The 22,897-nt window shown below is 51.3% G+C and overlaps 9 protein-coding genes across 9 annotated transcripts; 5 read left to right on the forward strand and 4 right to left on the reverse strand.

The window, feature by feature from the left end:
• Positions 1-454: 454 nt before the first annotated feature.
• Positions 455-1,933, reverse strand: NECHADRAFT_86956 (uncharacterized protein; the record flags this gene model as incomplete). Its single annotated transcript, XM_003042054.1, has 1 exon — positions 455-1,933. One exon carries the CDS (start codon positions 1,931-1,933, stop codon positions 455-457), a length of 1,479 nt encoding a protein of 492 aa, XP_003042100.1.
• A 1,111-nt stretch (positions 1,934-3,044) lies between these two features.
• NECHADRAFT_97419 (uncharacterized protein) lies at positions 3,045-4,205 on the forward strand (the record flags this gene model as incomplete). The annotated part of the gene is made up of 2 exons (XM_003041989.1): positions 3,045-3,419; positions 3,489-4,205. 2 exons carry the CDS (start codon positions 3,045-3,047, stop codon positions 4,203-4,205), a joined length of 1,092 nt encoding a protein of 363 aa, XP_003042035.1.
• Positions 4,206-8,700: 4,495 nt separating this feature from the next.
• Positions 8,701-9,573, forward strand: NECHADRAFT_52487 (uncharacterized protein; the record flags this gene model as incomplete). Its single annotated transcript, XM_003041990.1, has 2 exons — positions 8,701-8,822; positions 8,880-9,573. 2 exons carry the CDS (start codon positions 8,701-8,703, stop codon positions 9,571-9,573), a joined length of 816 nt encoding a protein of 271 aa, XP_003042036.1.
• A 268-nt stretch (positions 9,574-9,841) lies between these two features.
• Positions 9,842-10,549, reverse strand: NECHADRAFT_86959 (uncharacterized protein; the record flags this gene model as incomplete). Its single annotated transcript, XM_003042055.1, has 1 exon — positions 9,842-10,549. One exon carries the CDS (start codon positions 10,547-10,549, stop codon positions 9,842-9,844), a length of 708 nt encoding a protein of 235 aa, XP_003042101.1.
• A 2,022-nt stretch (positions 10,550-12,571) lies between these two features.
• On the forward strand, positions 12,572-14,742 carry NECHADRAFT_97420 (uncharacterized protein; the record flags this gene model as incomplete). The annotated part of the gene is made up of 2 exons (XM_003041991.1): positions 12,572-12,590; positions 12,641-14,742. 2 exons carry the CDS (start codon positions 12,572-12,574, stop codon positions 14,740-14,742), a joined length of 2,121 nt encoding a protein of 706 aa, XP_003042037.1.
• Positions 14,743-15,246: 504 nt separating this feature from the next.
• Positions 15,247-16,690, reverse strand: NECHADRAFT_86961 (uncharacterized protein; the record flags this gene model as incomplete). The annotated part of the gene is made up of 4 exons (XM_003042056.1): positions 15,247-15,272; positions 15,304-15,417; positions 15,494-15,522; positions 15,588-16,690. 4 exons carry the CDS (start codon positions 16,688-16,690, stop codon positions 15,247-15,249), a joined length of 1,272 nt encoding a protein of 423 aa, XP_003042102.1.
• Positions 16,691-17,152: 462 nt separating this feature from the next.
• NECHADRAFT_97421 (uncharacterized protein) lies at positions 17,153-18,304 on the reverse strand (the record flags this gene model as incomplete). Its single annotated transcript, XM_003042057.1, has 2 exons — positions 17,153-17,324; positions 17,394-18,304. 2 exons carry the CDS (start codon positions 18,302-18,304, stop codon positions 17,153-17,155), a joined length of 1,083 nt encoding a protein of 360 aa, XP_003042103.1.
• A 936-nt stretch (positions 18,305-19,240) lies between these two features.
• On the forward strand, positions 19,241-20,422 carry NECHADRAFT_102059 (uncharacterized protein). Its single transcript, XM_003041992.1, has 3 exons — positions 19,241-19,515; positions 19,563-19,692; positions 19,740-20,422. The coding sequence occupies exons 1-3, from the start codon at positions 19,256-19,258 to the stop codon at positions 20,418-20,420; spliced, it is 1,071 nt and encodes a 356-aa protein (XP_003042038.1). The 5' UTR covers positions 19,241-19,255; the 3' UTR covers positions 20,421-20,422.
• Positions 20,423-21,012: 590 nt separating this feature from the next.
• NECHADRAFT_52609 (uncharacterized protein) lies at positions 21,013-22,701 on the forward strand (the record flags this gene model as incomplete). Its single annotated transcript, XM_003041993.1, has 1 exon — positions 21,013-22,701. The coding sequence occupies one exon, from the start codon at positions 21,013-21,015 to the stop codon at positions 22,699-22,701; it is 1,689 nt and encodes a 562-aa protein (XP_003042039.1).
• Between the last annotated feature and the right edge of the window lie 196 nt (positions 22,702-22,897).

Here is a 22,897-nt window from a genome sequence, read left to right on the forward strand (position 1 = left end):
CGGTTAGTATAAAGATATCTTCTGGCGTAGTTGTCCCATCGAGGGCAAGCATTCTGTCTTCTGACCGCATTATCGCATCGAGGGCCGGGGCTCAACTATAGAACAAAGAATAACATCTCAACAAAACAGAGCATCATATCCCAATACCAAAACATTGGGCTCTTTCTTACTGTTCTATTGCCTGAAGTAGGCGGGCGTTGAGCATCAAGAATAGATGTGATGAAAGCTAGTCTGTGCAGTGATTATACCACATCATCCAGCTCTCATGTCTCACAAGGTTACGTCTAAAGCCTCATTAACAACACTCCAACTAAATGTTCTATTCTATTTAGATTTGGTCAAAGGTAGGGCCCGTCCCAATTCAATCTCTTAGTCCCTTATCCACCCTACACTCAATCATAGCAGGTTTTTACTGCTGAGCAGCCAATTCCTACGAGGGCCTTCACTACCGACTCTAGTTCCTAAGGTAGTCCCCTACCTCTGCTCCATGTGCATATGCTTCCGCCACGTTGGCGCGGTGGGACTTTTCTCCCATGCGAAAGAAATTTTCAATCTCATCCTGGGTCAGCTCTGGTCGAGCCGTCTTCAAGTTCTCTAGGATTCGCTGGAGCCCTTCCCGGGCCTTCTTGCGTATGGCGGGGACGTCGACGTTGACGAGCTGCCCGTCACGCTTCATGATCTTGCCGTCCACCATGACGAAATCTACATCCGCCGGAGTAGAGTGCATGACAGCAGTCCCGAAGGGGTTGGCCGATCCGCTAAGGGAACGCTTGTTGGTCAGAATGACAATGTCAGCCCGTTTCCCAGGTGTCAGGGTACCAATCTTATCCTCCAACCCAACTGCTTCTGCGCCGTTCCGCGTGGCCCAGATCAGCCCATCTTTGGCAGTGAAATCCATCTTCATGGCTGGTCGGCGGGCTCTGTGTTCGGCTTCGTGGTCTAGTCCACGCTGCACCTGCAGCTGCAAGCGAATTTGCGACAACAAGTCTGGCGGGGAGAAGCTCGATGTGTCGATGCTAAGGGATGGTCGCAGGCCGTGCTGGAGAGCCAGGCGGAGGGGAGGGTAGCCCATGCCCATTTGTACATCCGTGTCAGTCGAGAGTGCAATCTTGCCTCCACTCTTGGCAATGAGGCCCATCTCGTGATCGGTGAGGTTGGTGCTGTGAATGTATACATGTCCAGGGTGCATGAAACCAAAGTCTGCCCGGGTCTCAACATCGTTGGTCAAGTTGGAGTTGGGGAATGCAGTCGAGTGCGAGCAGCAGAGTAACCCATATTCCTTAGCCAGGGCCAGCTCATCTCCCATCCACGAGAACGGGGTTGTCCCAGACTGACTGAGTTGGAGAGCGATCCGCACGAGGACGTCGCGCTGTTCGTTTCGCTCATCAAGGACCATCTGCTTGACATGCGACATTCGCGCTTCCCACCCCGGTCTTCCTTCAGGGATGTCGCCATATTGATCCGCGCTCATTCCATAGCAGAAGAAGGCCCGGATACCAGAATCCTTCAAGCCCTGCAACTCGGCGTCCGCATGCTCGGCTGAGTGGAACGACTCACAGGTGTCCATGATGGTCGTCACTCCACTGTCTAATGCTTCTAGCGCACCGACGAGGGCAGACGTGCGCATATCCTCGACACTAGTTGATGGCAGCCAACGGAGGTAAGTGTTGGAGAGGAAGTGCCAAAGATGTTGGTCCACCCCGATACCTCGTGTCAAGCTCATAGAAACATGCCGATGGGTGTCAATCATGCCGGGAACAATGACGCCTTCAGAGGCATCGATAACTTCGGCGTCAGGGGCAGAGATATTCTCCGCTCTGCCAACAGCTTTAATAACGCCGTCCTCGACGAGCACGGCGCCGCTGGCAAAGTCTCCCAGGGAGTCATCCAAGGAAGCAACGTAGCCACCGGTAATGAGGAACTTTCCAGACATGTTTGATGGTGTATAGAGTGGCTCTTTGGGGTACTTGAAACGAGATTATGGCGAGGAGAGAAGATACAAGCGGTAGATGAAATGATTGTGGGTTGGATGGGCTGGGATGAGTGTGCCTGGAATTCTTGGTGTCAGAATCACCTTCATTTATGTCCATTCGTAGCCCAAAGCTATGTCGGAGACATCGCATCCTTCCTTTTACCCCGGCCCTCACTATTCGCCGGTGTCCCGGAGTCTAACAACGGCCGTGAAGTGGTCACAACTTGATGAATCATCTCGAGAGGACCAGCGAATCCGCAGAGCACGGGCTGTGAAGCATGACGTCAACTGCTGCATAGAGTCCCACGGCGGCCTGCATGAGGCGGCTACTCAAACGGTAGAAAGGCCTGAGCTCTCCAGCAACGGGGCGGGTTGGACGCTGTGGTTGCAAGGCTGCGACATACAGCGAGCCCACTCAGCGTTGGAAATGGTAAGACGCTAAATCTATGAAACTTTGCCAAGGTAGCGTTGCCTGCTTCTCCCCCACTAACACGAGCCAATCTAATTAGAATAAAGACAACGCAACTCCCTAGAAAAAGGGGCGATGGGCGATCAACCTCGAGACCTCCCGTCCCGCTCGCGGCTCGCGACCAACTTGGAAAGCCGAAGTCGCGGGCCAATCAGGTATAAGTGCTCCAGAGGCGGTGGGTTACACGACAACGTCGTGGGCCTGAGTTGTGCCCTCGTGTTGTTAACCACTATTTGCCGGCCGGCACTATGCGATCGTTTTCCATGGCTTCCTACCCTGGTAACCACAACTTGGTGGAGTCTCACTGGGACCCCCGATATAGTGAGAATCTGCCGCCTTTCTCTCTCCCCTGTGCCTTCAAACCCAAAGGGTTGCCGTCCCAGATCTCCAACGCTTCTACGAAACATCCAGACACTGCCCTCTACATCGATCAGAACCGTCGTACCAGCCTTAATTTCACTAGCAATGGCGTCCGTCCTCACTCCATCTCCTGAAGTCAGCTCCCAGCGAGTAGGGCTCGGCCAGTGGCGTCCGCGATGGCAAGCTACCATCGTACCAACAGCCCAAACCGCGATCCAGCTCATGCTGATGCTTCTCGGCGTCATGTCGTACCTCTTCGGGACGTCACACCACCAAGCAGACCGATATCATGCCCTAAAGATGCTCATCGTGGATCTCGACGGCGGCCAAGTCGGCAGGGCAGTCACACAGGTCGCTGCCAGTCTGGGATCAAGCAAATTTCCCTCGATCGAGATCGGACAAGTTGGCCAATTTGATAGTACGGCCAAAGTCAAAGAGGCAGTTTGTCACACAGATTACTGGGCTGCCGTCACTGTCCCCGCCAACGCTTCGGCTGACTTGGCAAACGCCCTGCAAGACTCGTCCGATACTAGCGCCATTTACTATACCTACAATCAGGCGCGCTATCCTACTATCGCGGACTCTGTCCTACTCAGCAGCATCCGCCAAATCCACGCAGTATCACGGGACGCGATCCAGAAATCTCTCCTCATGAACAATATCACCCTGTTTGAAAACGCGACACAGGCATCAGAAACCGCCTTTCTCAACCCGCTAGCGCTACTCCCCGACCTTATTCTACCCACCACTCAGCCGTCCCGCGTCTTCTACAACACGGTCAATATGGTTATACCGACTCTCGTTCAGTTCTTCCTCTGTTTGGGCATGAACGTAGGGGGTCAGATGAGCGGCTTCTTCAGAGAGGTCAAGGTCAGAGATGTCTACCTGTTCCGCTTCATTGTTGGCAAGACATACTGTGCCATCCTCAGCATAGTTGTTACAGGATACATTTGGGCTTTCCGAGGTGACTGGATCGTTGGCTCGGTAGTCTACGGCAAGTCGTTCGGAATCTATCTCTTGTACCTGGACGTGCAATGGCAGCTACTAGAGTCCTCTACTGGCACCTTTGTCCCCATGAAGTACATGCCCTACTTCCTGGTCACATGGATCATCATAAACGTGAGCAGCTCCGTCTTTCCTTTTGAAGTCATGGCCGGCTTCTACCGAATTGGGTGGGCAATGCCCTCGCGTCATCTCTACTCCTTGTTGATCTATGCTTGGTCTGGGTGTGCCAACCCCGTCAAGGAGGCCCTGCCGGTCCTTTTTGCCTGGTGGCTGGTTCTGCATGGGACGGCTTTTTTGTCGGTGAAGAAGCGCTGCCGTGACGCTAGAGGCTCCGTGGCCACGATTGAAGCGAAGGGGGAAGCAGGCAGCTCATCACCCCCGTCAGAGAAGGAGGACTAAGGAGATTCTTGGCGGAGGGCTGAACAAAAGCCCGAAGTTGCAGTTTGCCTCTCATTTCGAGTGGAGACAGATCTAGATAGCTTGGCGGTGGAGAGCACTCCGTCTTGTCAGACCTGGTGAGCTTGGAAAGCTCACCAAGACGTAGGGGAAGTGGTAGTAATTTTTGGGGGCGGCGCGGATGTTAACTTAAAATGCGAAAGCTGATGATCTATTCGACTCATACATCCACTCTAAACCCCCTGAAACTGCAACCACAGCAAAGTCCCATCCTTATTATTTCTTAGGTAGCTTGCTTTAGTGCTAGGTAGGTCCCTGTTGTCTCAGCCATGGTCCCGCTAACCTCAGCTTGAAAAGGTGAAAGCAGTATTCCAGGAATAGCTTTCGTGATTGTTAGTGCCCGTCTGTCCTCCCGTTCCTGGCTCGCCTACTCGAATCATTCTAGACCTGTCAGCGCTTCAAATTGGTTCTGTTACTCATTGTCACATCCTGTTAAGTTTCTTGCATGGCTGTAGCCTGTGTCATTCGCAAATAGTTATGCTGATGAGTAACTCTGTTCAAGTTACCCATCGGACGGAATAGGTTATACGCCCCAGCTGTCCATAGCCGATGTCGTTAGAAAGGAATCAGACTGAATAGACCTGACTCAACCGCAGGGGTCTGGCCACATGTTTAGTGGTTCCTCCCCACCGCCAACACTTAGTCCCTGTCAGGCGTTGGCATGTCAGTGTCCTCGGCCGAATGGGCCCCAATCCAGCCGCCACGGGTACAGTAATGGAACCCGATGGCCGGCCTTTCGGACTTTGGAGAATTGCCGTGGGTAGAAAATGTCCGAGAGCCTATCAGGAGCTCAAGTGGCCAGGCTTCGAGCCCGCGCATCTTGGAATCTTTGAGTTATCCCTCATGCACCGAGTGCTATCGGCTCCGTGCAGGACAGAGGCAGGGGTGCCTGGGCGACAGGATGGCCGAAGCAGTAGAAACACTCTCTATTAGCGCATATCTAGCCCTGGTCTCTCAACGATAAACAGAAGACTTGGGGGTTCTAACAGATTCACACCAAGGCAGAGTAAAGTAGTAAAGCCCTAGGACAACTCATGGGGGAGCTAGGCTCCCTAAGGATCCTTGCACTGCCTTTGTCTACTAGCCAGGAGGGAGTTGTGGGAAATCGGTTGGGAGCACAGGGACTACAGCCAATGTACGCATACGTTGGCAGTCAATAACATTATCGGGACCGTGTTACGGCCGCGACTTGCTGAGAAAACTTGCTCTTTTCTTCTTCTTTTTTCTTGTCAAGCAGCATAAACGCCCTAAATTATCCCCGTATGAGTAAGAGGTATCTTCCACTTTTGCTATCCGCAAACCTGTTTACTGTGTTCCATCCTTCTTTTGAAATGGAGGGCTACCGCGTCTGGTTATTGGCTGTCAATGCCAATAGTGGGCGTCGAGATGCAGCTGAGCTGAAGCAACTAGACCCAAGGCAGACTTCAAGCGTGAGGCTGACCCAGGGTAGAAGAGGGGAAGTTTCAAGGCAGGACTCAACTCGATCGCATGATCGCCTTTCTTGGAATATCAAAAAGTCACTCTGCATCGCGAACATGGCGGAGCCAATCTCGCTGATTGCCTCGGTGGCTGGACTGCTTGATGTCGCTACCCGGGCATTCAGTGCTCTTCGCAACCTGCAGACTCAACTCAGGAACGCCCCTGATCTTGTTCGAGCGCTTTCTAACGAGGCTGCGGATCTCAAGGCTGTACTGGCGCGCGTTGACGATGTGAGAAGAACTGCTGAAGCTACCGGACTCGACACACCAGATGGCGTGGCCGCCCTCCAAGATTTGGAAGCGCAGCTCTTAAAGGCCGAGTCTATCTTGACTGACCTGGATGCGCTGGCGCAGAAACTTCTTGGGGAGAAGATGACGCATAAGAGAGTCAAATGGTGTCTCAAAAAATCACGCGCCTCGGAGCTTCAAACTAGACTAAAAGAGGTTCGGCTGAAGATCAACGAGCTGCTGGTGGCCCATAATACGTAAGTGATCCCACTACATTTTGGAAGGTCCATATCTAACTTCAGCATAGTTCCATGTCGACTAGGATTTTGCTAGAGCTGCGGGATGTTCGTCTTGATGTCCACCATAGTCAGACTGTGATAGTACAGAGGCTCAAGGAAAACAGACCGGATGGCAGTCGGCTCGGAAATTCTCATTCTCATGCGCCGGTGGGCACCGAGCAGGGTGTCCTAGACGCGGCCATCACGGACCACACCTCTGGATCACTCGAACAGCGAGACCACCAGGCTTCAGCAACTCAAACTGAGGACAAGACACGGCATCCAGAATCGTCACTGCTGGATCAAGAGGCTAGAGAACGAATTGCTATCGTGCGAAGACTAGTCTCCAATGTCTTGGCCCAGCAAACACTACGTGCAAGCCAAGTTGATCCAATGATTAATAGACCAACACCGGTTTCAACCTACCGCCCAGAGTTTCTGAACTCGGTATTGTTCTTTTCCCTCCGACTCATGGGCACTCGATGTTTGAGCAACTGCCGATGCAAATGTCACGCCACGTCAAATCAAGGTCTCTCGCTTCGGCTACCTAGGGTTCTTCGGTCCGTTATCGGCTCTCTTTTTGTTGGATACACGGGATGTCCAGTATCAAGACCTCCCTGTAACTTGTCCTCATGCTCGAATGGCAGATACGTCCGGCTGAGGTTCACATATGCCTTTCCACTCTGGTTCCTCAACTATGCCATCCATGGACTCGTCGACACCACGGAGAGGTTCACGCTGGCCGTCGTGCCTCGCCGTCGTATGGAATACTACTTATCTCCAATGAATATCCTATACCAAGTGCAAGTAGGCACTGTGGAAAACATCCGACATATTCTTCAAGTCAACAAGTCGGCAGTCATCGAAGTCTACTATGGAGATGACCGTTCAGTGCTGCATCTAGCATTAGTTGGGCCCTTGCCCTGGACTACAAAACTCGAAATCATCAAGCTCCTGCTAATTTCCGGCGCTGACCCCGATCAGGAAGACATGTTTGGCACTTCGGCGAGACACCAAGTGGGCAGGATGCTCCTGTCAAGAGATGAACCACTGGAGTACCTTGACGAACTGGAAAAGATCTTTCCACTTTCTGGCTGCATAGACGACCTGGGTTTGACATTCCTCCACAAGATTGTTGTTGGGCATTGCCACGTCGATCTCGTCCCGATCCTCGAAAGTCAAAGCCAAGAGATCCTCACCCAACTCGACGCAAAGGACGGATCAGGTCACACTCCCCTGATGTACGCGGCCGAACGGGGCGATCTACCCAAGGCACGAGCCCTTGTCAAGGCCGGCGCCGACGTCAACATCAAGTCGTCAGGAGGAAGCTCAGCGCTGGGGTTTGCGCTCGGCTCAGACATGCCAGAGTCGACGTGTCTAGAGCTGGTTGATCTGTTCCTCGAGGCTGGGACAGATATTGACATGGTCGATGAGAGGCAGGGCAGAAATTTCATGCACTTTGCTGCGGAGAGAAACAATGCATCAGCCATCAAGAGGTTGTTGGCGGCTGGCGCCAAGATTGATCCTCAAACTGCTAAAATACCAGCGACGCCTCTTGCATTTGCGGCCCGCTACAACGCCGTCGATGTGCTTCAGCTGTTGTACGAGGGAGGAGCAGATATAAATGCTTCACAGAACAACGGCATGACGCCGCTTCTAATGGCTGTTGGTTTTAACGCTCATCAAGGACAAGCCATGCTTCTACGGCTAGGCGCAGATTATTTGCGTGATAGTCAGGGAACCACTGTTCTTCATGCTGCTGCCGAATCTGGTGATGAAAAACTCTCGAGACGCTGGCGAGCTTTGGTCTGAAGGGTTTGGATGTGGAGGCTAGAGATAAGAATGGGTTGACGGCTAGAGAAGAGTTTGAAACACGAGAACAGCCTGTGACGGAAGAAGTGAAGGCGGCGTTTTATCCATTGCTGGAAGTGGTTGCCTCTAACTCGAGTGAAAATGACGGTCAAGAGTCTGGTGGTTCTGATGATGAGTTTGTGGATGCATCAGAGTATGGACAAGAGGAGGGAATATGACATGTGGCCTGCATTCTTTGCTCCTTCGAGAGAGAAGCGTCTAACTTAACGAGAGGAACATTGTCAACTTGGCGATCTATTCACCTCTTATACCGTCAAATACCGTCTTGAAATAGGTCCTGGTTTGTGGCGGAAGTTTGTCTTGAAGAGAGGGGCCTCGAACCTCGCTATTGGTCATGAACCTTCCCCACATTGGCAGAAACTGGGGAGAGCGGCTTACAACAAGGTTAGCGTAGCCGACGATGGTGGCTGACTTTATTAGCGGAACCATCCAAGGTTATCGCACCAAACTCTCACTTTCTTCTTCCGTTTGAACGTATCATCTTCAAGACTTCACCTGAGCTCTTTCACTTCCGATATCCAGGTGTCCAAGCCTTTTGACTTGTTGTCAAAATTATACTTCTCCGATAACTCAGAGGGAATCATGGCTACGGTCCCGGCTGCTGATGCCCAGAAACGCCCGATCTGGGCAATCTTTGGCGTGGATCTCCTCTCCGCTACATGCGCCTCGGCCCTCGTCTCACCATGGGTCACGGCAATTGACATGTGAGTACTCATGCAACTGGAAATCTCTACTTCATCATTGCTAACTCACTTGAATAGCGTCGTGGTGCGCAAGGCGGCTACAGGAGCTTCACTAGGCACAACCATACGGTCCTTTCTTTCCAGACCTAAGATGCCACCAGTTGGAGGAATCATCATTCCATTCCTCGTCTACTTTGGAACATACTCGACTGCCAACTTGTGTGATTCCATATACGCCGCCTCAAACGACCTGGACATTACCACAATATCCTCCACCATGCCCAAGTTCCTTGCCACAACCGCCGTCAGCACAGGACTTTGCGTCTACAAGGATGGATATTTTGCGAATCTTCTTGGAACTTCGGCCCTTAAAGCAGCTGTTCCACGCCGGAGCTTTGCTCTATTTACGGCAAGAGACGCCGTTACCGTCTTTGCATCATTCAACATGCCAAGCATCATCGCGCCCAAGCTACATCAACTTCCCGTAAATGGCCCACTATCCTCGCTTGTCAGCTCGGAGGAGGCAAGCTTGCGAACGGCGCAGATGATCATGCCAGCTGCTATTCAGGTCGTCAGCACACCGATTCATCTTTTGGGCTTGGACTACAATAATCGACAAGAGAAGCTGCCGTTTAAGGGGAGGCTAGCTGCCATCAGGCAGCATGTTCACGTTGCAACCCCCCTACGGATGATGCGCATCATTCCAGCTTTTGGAATCGGCAGTGTGGCCAACACCAGTTTTAGACGATCAATGCTATCCAGTTTTCCCTGAAATGCCAATGTTGTCGTGGTATCTCCTCAACCCAAAACCAGCAAGAGACAATTTTCCGCACCCAATAGACACCACAGGAAGCCCTTGCAACTGTGAATTGTTGTCCTCGATCGCATCTCTAAAGGATATCACCAGACACAAGAACAGAGACCAAAGTCATCGACACATGGCTAGACGGAAATCCAGTACTGTAAAACACCGTAACCACCACGGTGCTTACCCGGATCGATGTATAGGCATGCGATGGATGACTTGTCCAGCAGCCGCATTAGCCATCAAGGACGACCCACGCAAGGCCTCGCATCGTATCAACCACCAGAGAGGGCACACCCTTGATGGAGAGTCTAACGACGACATTCTTGAGCGAGGAAATGGTCTTCAACTGCGCATCAACTCGCAGCAACGCGTCGCGAACAAGCTGGGCATCTTCCTCGCGCGCCCCAGCCAGGAGCTTGGAGTTTTCTTTGCACATTTGCATTTCCAAAGTCTTGAGTCTGGTGCACTGTCCTCGAATAAGGCTCAAACTCTGAAGGCTGTCCTGTCTGATGGTTACTGTGTGAGGTTGACCCTGCGCCTTCTCCGCGACCGGGAAGCCGATGCAGAGACGGGATAAGACATTAGCATTATGGGAGCCAATGCTACCCAGGAAAGATTGCAAAAGGGCGCCGTGCTTCTGAGGGTTGTCCATCAAATGGAAATTGTTGTTATCATAGAGGACAGCCTTGGCCTCGCTGGAGATTTGTCGGTTGGTGTACAGTAGCGCAATCCACCACTTGGGTTGGTCGGGGGCAAAGGCCTCGACACGTCGTCCGAAATCTTGGAAAAGATAGACGGGATGTTTGATGGTGAGCACGTGTTTGTAAATGCCCTCGCGCACCGGTCCAGGCAGGTCCAAAAAGCCAACCGTTACTGGTTGGGAGCCTTTGTCGGATGTTAGCCCTGGTGCGGGGTACGGGTCTTTCGCTTGATAGCCCATGTTGAGGCGCGATCGTTAACGTCGATGGTGGTTTTGTCGTTCAGGGTCTCGTATCGCTAGAGGAGGAGAAAAGTCAGTTGAGTTTGCCGATCGCTTAATGTTAGGGTGGATTTACCAAAGACGTGCCATGAGCTTAGGGTAGCAACGAACAAACAAGGGTTGTGCAGGACTCTCAATACTCTGAGCCTTTGAAAGAGAGTACTTCTGGCAGCGGAGAGCCAGGTAAGAAGATCCGCTGGAACGAAATTGCGATCGGGTGCTCTTCGTCAAGCCTGATGATGCAGACGATGAAACGGTCGGCTAAGGATGTCTTTGTTGTGGAGATGGCGGAGTGGTAGTTTGTAGGCGTGTGCCTCTGAGGTTCGGCGTAACTGATCCGGGGGTATCCAAGACAGGTGACGGAGGTGATTATGCGCCCCTCCCCTCAAATCACGGCGGGTCTGCAAGAGAAAGCCCAAGAAAAGCTCAAGAAACAGGTCGTGATGCAGCTTAAATGCGATGGTGAATGATGGGAATAATGGCCGTGTTTTAGGTGCAAGTGGAGAATTGGATCTCCCAGATCGTGCCTGCTTGACAAGGGCACCAAGTGGAACCGGTGTGGGCCTACTCCGTTTAGCAGGGCTGCTAAGCCAATAGGCAGGCGTGCTTTCACGTGATCCGTCCCACCTTCTGATCCATCATTTCTTAGCTCTTAGGCTAGTCAGGGGTGCGCGGTCCACCAGGCCTGGGGATCTTGACCTGGATGCCTGAGGCATAGGTATCACAGATGCTCCCATCTCTCGTCTCTGTTGTTGAACTGGCCACCTTCCTATCTATTCATATACCTTCCCAATGTCTCATGGTGTAGAGTGATTAAGTCAAGTCGTTGAATGGCTAGCAACTGCCCAAGCTCTAGGGAAAAGACTCAACAGTGCTCACCACCCGTCATGTCTTCACCAACACGAGGTGAGGGCCTCGTGCATCGGTGTTGTGTGCGACTGAAACAGGCGGTTTCAACGTCCCGCAATCCATTTGCACGTAGAAGTAAGAGGCACACATGCCTGTGAGTCAATGTTCTTCTCTCTCCTATCACCAATGTTATGCTAATCAGTGATTTTCACCAGCGAAACTCAAACCTCAGGCAGCCGGCCATCTACAGCAGGCTTGTTGTATTCCATTCCGGCAGACGACGGTACACCCGACGCTGATACTGAAGGCGCTCAAGCGGAAACGAACGATACTTCTCGTCAGGTCAACTTTCCAGAGACCCTTTCTCCCGACCCTTCAGTCCTTGTTGAGCGAGTGGACGACGTTTCTCTAGACCTGTGGAGTGCAGCATATCGCGAGGCGGTCGAAAGTCTTGGAAAAGATATAGATATTGCCATTCTCAAGGGCAGAAATGTTGAGCAGCTTTTCAGGGAACTTGGAGAGATCGACAATGAAGCAACCCAAGAGTCAGCTTTCCTGAGAGGGGTGAGATACTTGCAATCCATTCAAGTACCTCTCGAGAGGTTCAAGTTGGCCCTGGATCTTGCCAGCCCCCTGACGAGCCTGGATCCAGCTACATCGACAGTTTTTGGTATGATTCGGAGTGTGACGGCAGTGAGTTAAACCCCCAACCATGGCGTGACCTCATCTGACAGGTATCCACGCAGGTCGCCATCAGCTTCTCAACTGCCGACTTGCAGTTCGCGCAACAGATCGCGGAAATGCTAGAGCAGATTGCCTACATTGATGACTGTGATACGCTGGGCCAGAAAGCCGATAAGAAAGACATTCACAAGGTAACGATGCGACTTACATTCAATGCTGCAAGCTCTTCCTGACACGTCACAGGCACTCGTCTCAGTGTATAAGAAGCTCCTCGAGTTCTACAACGCTTCATACGAGATCCTCTCTAGAAAAGGCGCAAACGTGATCGTGGGTCTAATCTTGGACAACGGTCATCTGCCAAGCATCGTTCAAGACTTCCTCAGACAGGCCGATACCCTTCGAAATCTCGTGCAAAAAGCAACACTGGAGATTGTTCAAGACATCAAAGCCATGTTATACGACCAAGAAAGTAAGTTCGCATTGCCCAGATTCAGTTAGCGTCTTCTTACCCAACCACAGTCGGTCGATGGCTGGGCAGCAGCATCATGAGGCAGCAGAGTCAATATCACGCGAACCTGCAGGATCTGCGGGCTGATCAGGCCTGTGAGTTCTTGCTGGAGGATCCAGGCTTTATCAACTGGTATCGCAGCCCAACCTCCGAACACCTGGTGCTTCTCGGTGAAATGGGCAGCGGGAAGACCGTCGCCATGGGATTCCTTGTCGACGAGCTGAGGCGAAGGAGTGGGCAACAGCTTCCTCAGGCCAAGGTGTGCTTTTACTACTGTCAAAACGCAGGTCCCGATCAAACCGCTCAGATCCTCTCTTGTCTCATTCTATCCCTACTTGAGCAACTTCCCGGCTTGAGGAAGACGTTCTATGAATGGTACAAGCAAGCTCAGGCTTCCGGGCATTTCGAACCGGCTACGGACACCAACAAACTGCGAGAGTTTCTACAAAAGCTCCTAGACGCAATCGATCGCCAGGTCTTCTTCGCCATTGATGGCCTCGATGAGTGTGACCGGCCCTCCAGAGGCGTTGTACTCGAATACCTGGAAGCCTTATCGCAAAAGATGCCGAGGCTGAAAGTCTTGCTATCCTTCCGCCCCCAAGAAGGGATCATGGGCCAGGTCAAGGGAATGCCCAAGATCACTCTCGGGTGCAACGACAAGCGAGATAGCCTTATCGTCAGGAAGGCAGTCGAGACGCAGCTATCCTATCTACCCAAAGACGTCGAAGCACTTGTCATTGAGAGAGTGTCTCATCTGGCTCAAGGGAGTGCCATATGGACCAAGATGGTGATCGAACTCATCCAAACCCGTGGAATCATGGCGCTTGGCCCGATGCGACTCTTTCTGGGACAAGTCCCATTACCAACCCAGCTCTCAGAACTCTATTCTGTGCTGCTGTCGCGACACACTTCCAACGACTCCGACAATGAGCGTCATGCCAACATGGCATTAGCAATTCTTGCGATTGCCCGTCGACCGCTTAGCATACTAGAACTTGCTTGGGCAGTTGCTATGGGGACCGCTCCGCCAGAGGTGACCACCGTGGCTGCTCTCAGTGATTTGGTAGACCACCAAAGGCTGATGAGCTTCATTCACCCATTCGTTGGCCGGTTGGATTTCAGCGACTTAAAGAAGCGTCAAGTTCGCCTCATCCACCAGTCTGTGAAGGCGTTTATCTTGGAGCACAGGGCGGATCAGCTGCAAAGCCCAGTTACCTCAGCATCAACCGATGGAGTGACTCTGCAACAGCGCACCGAGAGTCTGGAAGGGCTTCTTCTTGAGATTTGTGTCAACTATCTCCAACTCGGCGAAATTGGAACCACTGAGATATTTCCCGAAGAGCAAGTGGCCATGGAGGCGCTGCCACGGGATGTCGATCTGTTCAGCGACGATGCCCTGCTGGCTGATTACAAGCCAGGCTGTTCATGGGAAGACTGGGAGCGAGGCATGGTCCGCTATGACCCTGTTGACCGTGGTTTTGGGGAGTTCTTTGTTTACGCATCATGTTATTGGATGGATCACTTCTCCGCTGTCACGAACCATCCTCTTCCAAGCTTGACCAGCATAGAGAACCTATGCCGAGCAGGCTCAACGCGGCTTGATAACTGGGTTCAGCAGAATTGCCGCCCGGATTGCGCAATCCAGCCGAGGTTTGAATTCGACAGCAGTCTATACGACCCCCTCAGTATCACCTCACTATACGGCTCGGAAGACATGCTTCGTGGAATGCTTGAGAATTCCGACTTTGACAAGGACAAGTTTCTCCCCAACCCATTGATCGGGGCAGCCAGTCAGATTCTTCAATGGGGTGATTTTGCCCGGGTCAAGATACTTCTCGAAAGCAAACATGGCCACCAGCTTCAGAACCTTGATTTCTTTCGACTCATTATCAAACGATGGTCTGCTTTCTCCACACAGTTCAAAGACTGGGACCAAGTGTTTGACCACGTTGACTTCGTGCTGGATATCTCGGTTCGAGAGCGGTGGGCTGTGGAACTGCTATGTGTAGCATCTGGTGCAGGGTGTAAGCCCCTCGTGCGGCGGTTGGTAACAAGAGCTCAGCACAATACGGAGTTGAAGAAGGAACTGATGCGGGGACTTTCGTTGCAATGAGCCCAGGCAAAATGTCTTGCGGGTTGCTGCGGAGAGTGGCGATTTGGAGTTGATCTCGTTTGGCAAGTAGATGCCCTTAATACGTGCTTTTATGGACCTAGCTTAGGCAGCGGAATTAATGAGATAATGAGCATTTTGAAATTAAAATGAATTAAGAGTTTGACGCTACGAATTTTGTCTTCTTAACCATGATCTACCCACCTAATGTGCAACTTGGCCGCGCCCTCGAGAAGGCGACCTGTGTAAGCCGTAAACAGGCTTAGCCCTGCCTCCCCATGACCCCAGCTTGGACCTCCGTAACTGTTGTAGAAATGCAACCGCGTCTGCGTCTATCTCTGGCAAGTGCTAATTTTATCAAGTGTAAGAAAATAATAGGTATTTAGGCCATTATAACAGCAGTGATCTAACCCCGGGATTAATGACGACTATCCCGATCAATCTCTAAGCGATAGGTCGGTAGGAGCTAAGTGAAAATCTTGATACTAAACTACCAGCTACTCCATCCTATCGAGCCTGATGCGTATATGTGACTGCTTGAGTTTATAATATTAACGCCCTTACACGCTACTATTAAAAGTAAAATAAAACGATCGTGAATGTCCAGTCCTGGCATGCTCTTCTGCTGGCCCCAAAGGTCGGCAAAATCGTTATAAGACATTGTGTGAATCTCCTTATCTAGGAAATCATGTGTCTCCACCTTGTGTCGTTAGCTTATGCGTTCAGAAAACGCTGCTCACAATGTCCAACTTACTATAGTTCCTTGTTGCGGAGGTACAAGAACTGGCATCAAGCCAAGTTCCGGTATTAAATTTCCCTTCTGATCACTGAGAAGAGAGTGAACGCACCGGGCGAGATATGATACGAGGATAGCTCTGTAAGCACTTTCAATCTCCTCTTTTTGTAGAGGCATGTCATGCGACGACGAAAGCACTGATGTCTCTTCTCTCACGGATTGGGGGTTGTTGAGGTTGGAGCGCGGAAACATCCACATCTTCACTTTCGATTTGAGCTCCAGCAACTGTATGCACAGCAGTAACTCTCTCGTCCAGGACGCCATCAAGGCCTCATTCTGCTTGGCGCGATGCCGTTGGACATGGCTGGTGCTAAAAAGGCCAATGATTTGATATAACACCATTGCCTGTAAGCGGGCAAGGTTCTGCCGGAAGGCGGAGAGAGCCTGGCTGTAAGCATCCTCCGGCACGACGGACATATCGCCAACAACAGAAGTGTTGATGAGATGCTGCATCTCGGCTTCGAAGAGCTGGCCAAATTGTGGCTCTCTTAGTGTGCAGGATGCGGCGCAAACACCAAGGGCTCTCTGGAGTGATGCGTGAAGCCCGTTGTCAGTTGGTTGTAGGATGAAGGGGCTGGTTGCTGTCGTGGCAAACAGTGTGACGAAAGAGAGGAGCTCTTTGGCGCAGAAGTTCCAGGTTTCGACCTCGCACCCACGTGGCCATATGCCTTGCAGCGGTGGTGCGATACTAGTTTGCCTAGCTTGTTGAAAGGCCCGACGGCGTTGCTTTCGGTGACGTCTTGAGTGGTCGGTTGCTCGATGTGCGTCTGAATTGGTGGCATTGTCATCTGGAAAGGGCCAGAGGAGCGAATGCAGCGCCTCGTCTGACTCGGGCACAGGCAAATGCTCGAAGTTAGCGGCTATCTGTGAGCCGACAGATTCCCACGCATCAGCAACCGAAGGACCGTCTATTTCGGTGAGGTCAAAGTCAAGGAACTCGGTGACATCCAGGCTGCCTATATTTCCAAGCCCGGAAAACGCCGTGTCTGATGGCATAGGCTCTTCCTGATTTGTTAAATCCGACTGACCCGCAGGCGGGTATGGGTATTCGCACGGCAGAGACTTTTGCCTGCAACGACGACATAGCGGCAAGTCGCGGTCGCAGCGGCACTTGGCTGAAACACAGGCAGCACACGATGTTTTCCGGAGCGACATGCTTGATTCGGTGGCAAGACGTCGAGTTAGGTTGACGTGGGGAGGGAGAGTTGAAAGGCCAAGAAGATATAACGGCTGTGCATTTATGAATCTGATTACAAAGCCCATAGTACAGCCAATAAGAAGCTAGCTTAACTCAGCCACCAGAGCCACACTTAGCCATAGGACCTTGAGCCGATTGTAGGGTTGCAAGCTGCCTTTGTAAGCTGCCTTTGAGAGCCGTTGCAAGCTGCTTTTGGAGGCCGGTTGTAAGCTGCCTGAAGTGAATTAGTCGGGAGGCCTTCAGCGCATTCAGGGTCTATATTTCAGGGCCTTCAGGGCCTCAAGCGCAATTGGGGCCCTGGGCTTAGCAAGCTGCTTCTTAAATCCATAGCCTGCTATGCGCGGATCACGTGGTTTAATTTGCTGAAGGAGAGAGATTATTTTGTTCGGTGGCAAACAAGTGGGAGGAAGCGCCATCGACTACCAAATCGATAATGGCGTGGATAAATTAAACCGAGACCCAAGGAGAGTTCTGTCTTTGGTTGAACACCCTTTCAAGAGTTGAGTCACAAGATCACATAAGATTGAATTGGATTGGATTTCTCTTCCTCTGATAGCCACCACCTTATCAAAGTTTGTATATGCCTGGAACCTGTGATCATGTCCCAATTCAACTACTTATTCTCTCATCTTGCCCAGAGCCGTAGCCGTGTTGACCAACCCAATGACTCCCAGGTTTTCTGCAGTCAATATCTCATCTTCGCCTGAGTAGTCCCTCTCTTGAACAAGACCCCAGTACACAAGGGCCGCGTCCATTACCTCAGCCCATCCAGGCCACAGCTTATAATACGTCTTCCTTTCTGCCATGACATACTCTGCCTCTGCACCATTCACCTCCGCCCACAGCGAGAGTAGGTCCCCAGTAGTCATCCTGTCTGTAGCGCCGAGGACGAACTTGGCCGGGAGAGACTTTTCCGGCTGATCCAAAATAGCACGGACAAAGATACCGACATTTGTCGTTGCGTCTCCGATCAATGTCATGGGCGTCGACGACGGGACTGGGAGGAGTTGAATGTACTTCCTTGGGTCGGTTGTGGTAACAGGGAATGGTTTGAAAAATGGATACAGCATGTTTGAAGCATAGTAGCTGACCCAAAGAAACGTAGTTTTAGCAAACAGCTCCGTTTTAGACTTGATGTAATCGTCGATCTTGTTCTTCCCAACGTAGTGCGGGACATGGCATCTTCCATTGCTGATTCGGCCGGCGTTAGGAAGGGTCGACCAGACGAAATGTTGAAGGGTAGGAGTAGCCATGGCGGCGTTGGCCAGATTGATACCCTGGATGGCTTCTTTCTCAATCGCCTCGTTTTCGCTAATGGCTGGGAAGGACTCAAAGAAGTTTGTTGCGGCGAAGATGGCGTAGGACCCGGCAAAAGCACGCTCCAGGGAGGAAAGGTCATCGAGGTCAGCCTCAATTACCTCAGCTCCGCTGTCAGCTAGCTTTTGAGCCGCAGCGCTCGTCTTGTCTCTTGTGATAGCTCTCACACTGTAGGTGTTGTCGTCGAGAAGGGCTCTAACGACGGAGCCGCCCTGGATGCCAGTGGCACCGATAACTGAGACCAGCTTCGACATGGTAGGATGGTTGAGATTTAGGGACGATGGATAAATGTAATATGGATCGTTTTACCCATTTGACATCGGCCTTTGTATGTATTTTATATTCGGTTTTCCTGCGGCGATTCTCCTCTCGCACCAGGACCTTGTGACAATCTCGACATTTGTAAGCCTTATCGTATCCCATGAGTCCGTGGTGAAGAACCACATTTGTCCGGTTACAGTAACAGGCGAAGCGTGGACCCGAGACCTGGGTATCCACTTCTCTCCGGCAATCTATCGGATGCGACCCACCTTTCTCCGGAGATGGCCACCCGGCTGTTCCGTCGGGCAATCTCGCCCAGCATTTTGCCCCATCATCAATTCTCCAATTATTTCAATATGCCAGAGACAAAATTTGGCTTTCCCCAAATTAGCCTTGATCCTGCTCTCCTCCAGAGACTCGAAGAGACTCTCCCTGTGGCGGCCAAAGCCGCATTCTCGGACGTGCAGTCTGAATCTGGCGGGACGACTGCCTCTTAAGCTAGCAATGACCTCCAACTAGGTCACGACAGGGATATTAAGTTAATCACATCCATTTATATGAGGGATGCTTTAACTATCACTGAGTTTTACCTGACAGCTAAGTACCTCTGCTATAGTTCCCTAACAGGTGAGGTTATCACTAAGGCTTTAACCCCGGGATCAATCCCGAATATCCTGACTGATCTCTGCGCAATGGGCTGGCAGGAGCGAAATGTAGATCTTGTTACTGAGCTATTGACTGGGTACTGCATCCTATCTTTCTATGGAGCTGCTCTTATGTGATAAAAAGCTGATAGAGCTAAAATGTAGTGGCGTTTCCACTCTGGTAGAATCCACAAAACTTATCTCTCCGTCAACCTCCGCCTTATCATTTGTTAGCCTCTACAAACCCCTCACCTCCATCCCCACGTAACATTCCAACTCACAACCCTAATTGTCACCAAAATGGCCAGTCAAGCTGCGGAAAAAGTACAGAGTCCCTCGAGACTACCAGATAATACTCACCATGTTATTGTCAAGCTGGAAACCATCCATGTCCCCGCACCTGCAATTGACCTTTCACCGCTCACGCATGAGCTCATCACATACGAGTACACTCCGCCGGCTGCCAAAGCTCTCATCGCTGCGAGGATTCACGACGCAAGTATTGTGACGCTCACAACGGTTCCTATCAACGCAGAGACGTTGGGCGAGGCGCCGTACCTGTAAGATCCGTCTCCCACCAAGGGACAAGGTGCTGATTGGAGAGAAGGAAATGCGTGATATCCGAGACGACTGGAACCAATCATATTGATCTGGAAGAGTGCAAGAAACGAAATATCACCGTCATGTTCTCACCACACGCGGCGACTGAAGCCGTGTCCGAGCATGCTCTCGGGCTTGTGAGTTTTGTTCTCTATAAGAAACAGATGGTTTCTAACAGTAACAGTACTTTTCAGTCAGACGATCTTTCGTTCGTCTCCACAACACGTTGTTCGCCGATTCTCCTAATGCCTGGGCAAATTCTGGCAGCATGTCCAACATATTGAAAGACACTCAAGGCCAGCCACCCCACACTTGTGGCAATGAGACTGTCGGTATTCTTGGTTTCGGCGCGTTAGGACAGCGTATAGCCCGTCTTTGTGAAGCCTTGGGAATGAAGGTTCTCGTCGCCGCAAGGAAAGAAGCTGGAATTGGTCCTGGCTCCAACTCGGGTGACAGTCAACGAATTGCCTTTGATGAAGTCTTGCGCCGAGCTACTGTCCTGTTCATCACACTCCCCCTCACGCCGCAAACCCGAAACACGATTGGATCAGAGGAACTTCAGAGTATGAGACACGATGCAGTGCTGATTAATGTTGGCCGTGGAGGCTTGGTGGACGAGAAAGCACTGGTACAAGCTCTCCGACAGAGACTCATCCATGGAGCGGCGACTGATGTGTTTGAGCATGAGCCTGCTGGTAGCGATCATGACAGTGTTTTGCTCAGCGAGGAGGCAAAGGATCTCAACTTAACCCTCACTCCTCATCTGGCTTGGTGCGCGGATCAAACGACTGTTAATATGCAGGAAATCATTGTCCAGAACTTGAAAGAGTATCTTCGTGGAGGAAGCAGGAATGTCGTCTCATAAGACTTAAGATCAATTATCAGTCACTATTCTATCCAGATGCGTTGTTACTGTGGCTTTACAATCGGACAGAATTAGTGCCATTTGTGTAGAGGATGCATAACTACTCTATCATCCAATTGACGTCTGTGAGGCCCTGCAACTGATCTAGATGCATTCTTTTGTTCTAGAAATTGCTGGATGATATCTAACTCTACCATAACCTGATCTCTATTCGAGTCAAGCCAGTACACGTCACGATCTGGTGGCCAATAGCCACAAGCGCCTCAGTTCTCCAACCCACCTCGGAACGCAAGCATTGCAACGCTAGCCAAGGATGACTTTACCCGCTGCCGTCCCCGCAGTCTTGGCCCAATACGAGAAGACGTCAGATGATCGTTTTTCACATCTTCTGATCGGGGTCTCGGGGACGGATCTGGTGCTTCTCTCCGAGAACGGCTCTCAGCGGACCGAGATGGCGCGATTCTTCGGAAATCCCACTTGCGTGTTTGCCCCCGTTCGTCATCTTCGCTGACTCTTTTGTAGCCACAACAAGAGGCTTTCCAGTCGAATTGAACTACATTATTGTATTGCCCGATGACAACAATTATTCAGAATGGCAGGCATCACAGAAGAAGATGAGATTCAGGCCAACACTCAATCAAGACATTCAAGCGTTGGGGATGTGGAGCAAAGAAGTTCCGACTCTCCTCCTTCCGAGCCGCCTCAAACTCAACGAAGCAAGCTCGAAAACACAGTTATTACGACCTCACTTCTGGCCGCCCTATTCCTCGCGGCTCTCGACGTCACCATTGTCGCCACCGCCATACCGACCATCTCAGAGGACCTACAATCTAGTTCCGGGTACGTCTGGATTGGTGCATCCTATGTCCTGGCCAATGCTGCTTGCGCCCCGACATGGGGAACATTGTCCGATATATGGGGCCGCAAGTCAATTCTCTTGGCTACACTCATCATCTTTTGGGTTGGGTCTTTGTTGTGCGGCGCTGCTGTCAACATGACCATGCTCATTGTTGGTCGTGCCGTTCAAGGCATTGGTGGTGGGGGAGTCAACACACTTGTCAATATTTGCATCGGAGACCTCTTCTCAGTTCGCGAGAGAGGTTTCTACTACGGGCTAGTGGGTGCCGTCTGGGGAGTATCAAGCGCCTTGGGGCCAGTCATCGGCGGCGCCTTTTCTTACCGGGCCTCATGGAGATGGTGCTTCTACATCAACCTGCCAATATCTGGCGTCGGTATAGTTATTCTCTACTTTGTCCTCAAACTCCACAACCCTCGCACTCCAATGGTAGACGGACTCAAGGCTCTTGACTGGCTTGGAAGTCTGACTGTTGTTGGCGGAACTGTTCTTCTGCTATTGGGCTTGGAGTTGGGAGGTGTCATATTTCCTTGGAAATCACCAACAACCATCTGCCTCATCATCTTTGGCATCTTGATGGCATGTCTCTTTGTTCTCGTCGAGTCCAAGCACGCCAAGTACCCAATTGTTCCTCTACGGCTGTTTTCCGACCGCTCAAACATTGGAGCATTTGCCACATGCTTCTGCCATGCTCTTATAGCTCTCTCAGCGTCATACTGGCTGCCTCTCTACTTCCAAGGCGTTATCGCTGCATCTTCTCTCATGTCAGGGGTTTATATCCTCCCCTACCTCCTGGCAACGTGTATCATGTCAGCCGCGTCCGGCTTCATCATCCGCCTCACCGGCAACTATTTCTACGTTATCAGCGCCGGCATGGCGATCGCTACCGTCGGGTTCGGGCTCTTCGTCGATCTTCCCCTCGACAAGGACTTTACAAAGATTATTCTCTATCAGCTCGTTGCGGGCATTGGCGTTGGACCCAACTATCAGTCACCACTTATCGCCTTGCAAAACAACGTCGAGCCACACGATATTGGATCTGCCACTTCGACCTATGGGTTCATCCGACAGTTGGCTAGCGCCATATCTATCGTGATTGGCGGTGTGGTATTCAACAACAAAATGCAGGCACAGCAGGGCAAGCTAAGAAAGGCATTGGGTCCAAAACTGGCCAAGATGCTATCAGGGTCTAGTGCGTCATCAAACGTGTTCACGGTAGCCGAGCTACAGGGCGAGCAAGGAAGGATTGCCAGAGGGGCTTTCCTTACAGCATTAAAGGCAATGTACATCATGTTTGCCGTCTTTGCAGGGCTTGGGCTGGTGGCAAGTCTTTTCATTAAGCAACGACAGATGAGTCGAGATCATCAAGAACACAAGACAGGATTAGATAGTATGGAAAAATCAAGAAATAGGGAGAAAGAATAATAACTTTGCAAAGAGCTTAACTATGTAGAAATCGAGAATATTTGTATCACCCGGTATCATCTGATTGATAGATCTTGTACTTCTTTTCCTTGTAGATATCCTGCCGAGGCCAAACCTAACACCAGGGCCAGACATTCAGGACCAATCTCAGGTTCTGTATCTAACTTTCCAGTACTCGTGTGAATTCGAAATCTGA

Source organism: Fusarium vanettenii, assembly GCF_000151355.1.
Source record: "Fusarium vanettenii 77-13-4 chromosome 11 genomic scaffold NECHAsca_39_chr11_5_0, whole genome shotgun sequence".
NCBI classification, from domain to species: Eukaryota; Fungi; Ascomycota; class Sordariomycetes; order Hypocreales; family Nectriaceae; genus Fusarium; species Fusarium vanettenii.

Excerpts from the sequence above, each read along its gene's own strand:
- NECHADRAFT_102059 (XM_003041992.1), top strand. The coding sequence starts at position 19,256 with ATGGCCAGTCAAGCTGCGGAAAAAGTACAGAGTCCCTCGAGACTACCA. Across the intron at positions 19,516-19,562 it reads TTGGGCGAGGCGCCGTACCT|GAAATGCGTGATATCCGAGA; the intron begins GTAAGATCCGTC and ends ATTGGAGAGAAG. Across the intron at positions 19,693-19,739 it reads CCGAGCATGCTCTCGGGCTT|TACTTTTCAGTCAGACGATC; the intron begins GTGAGTTTTGTT and ends TAACAGTAACAG.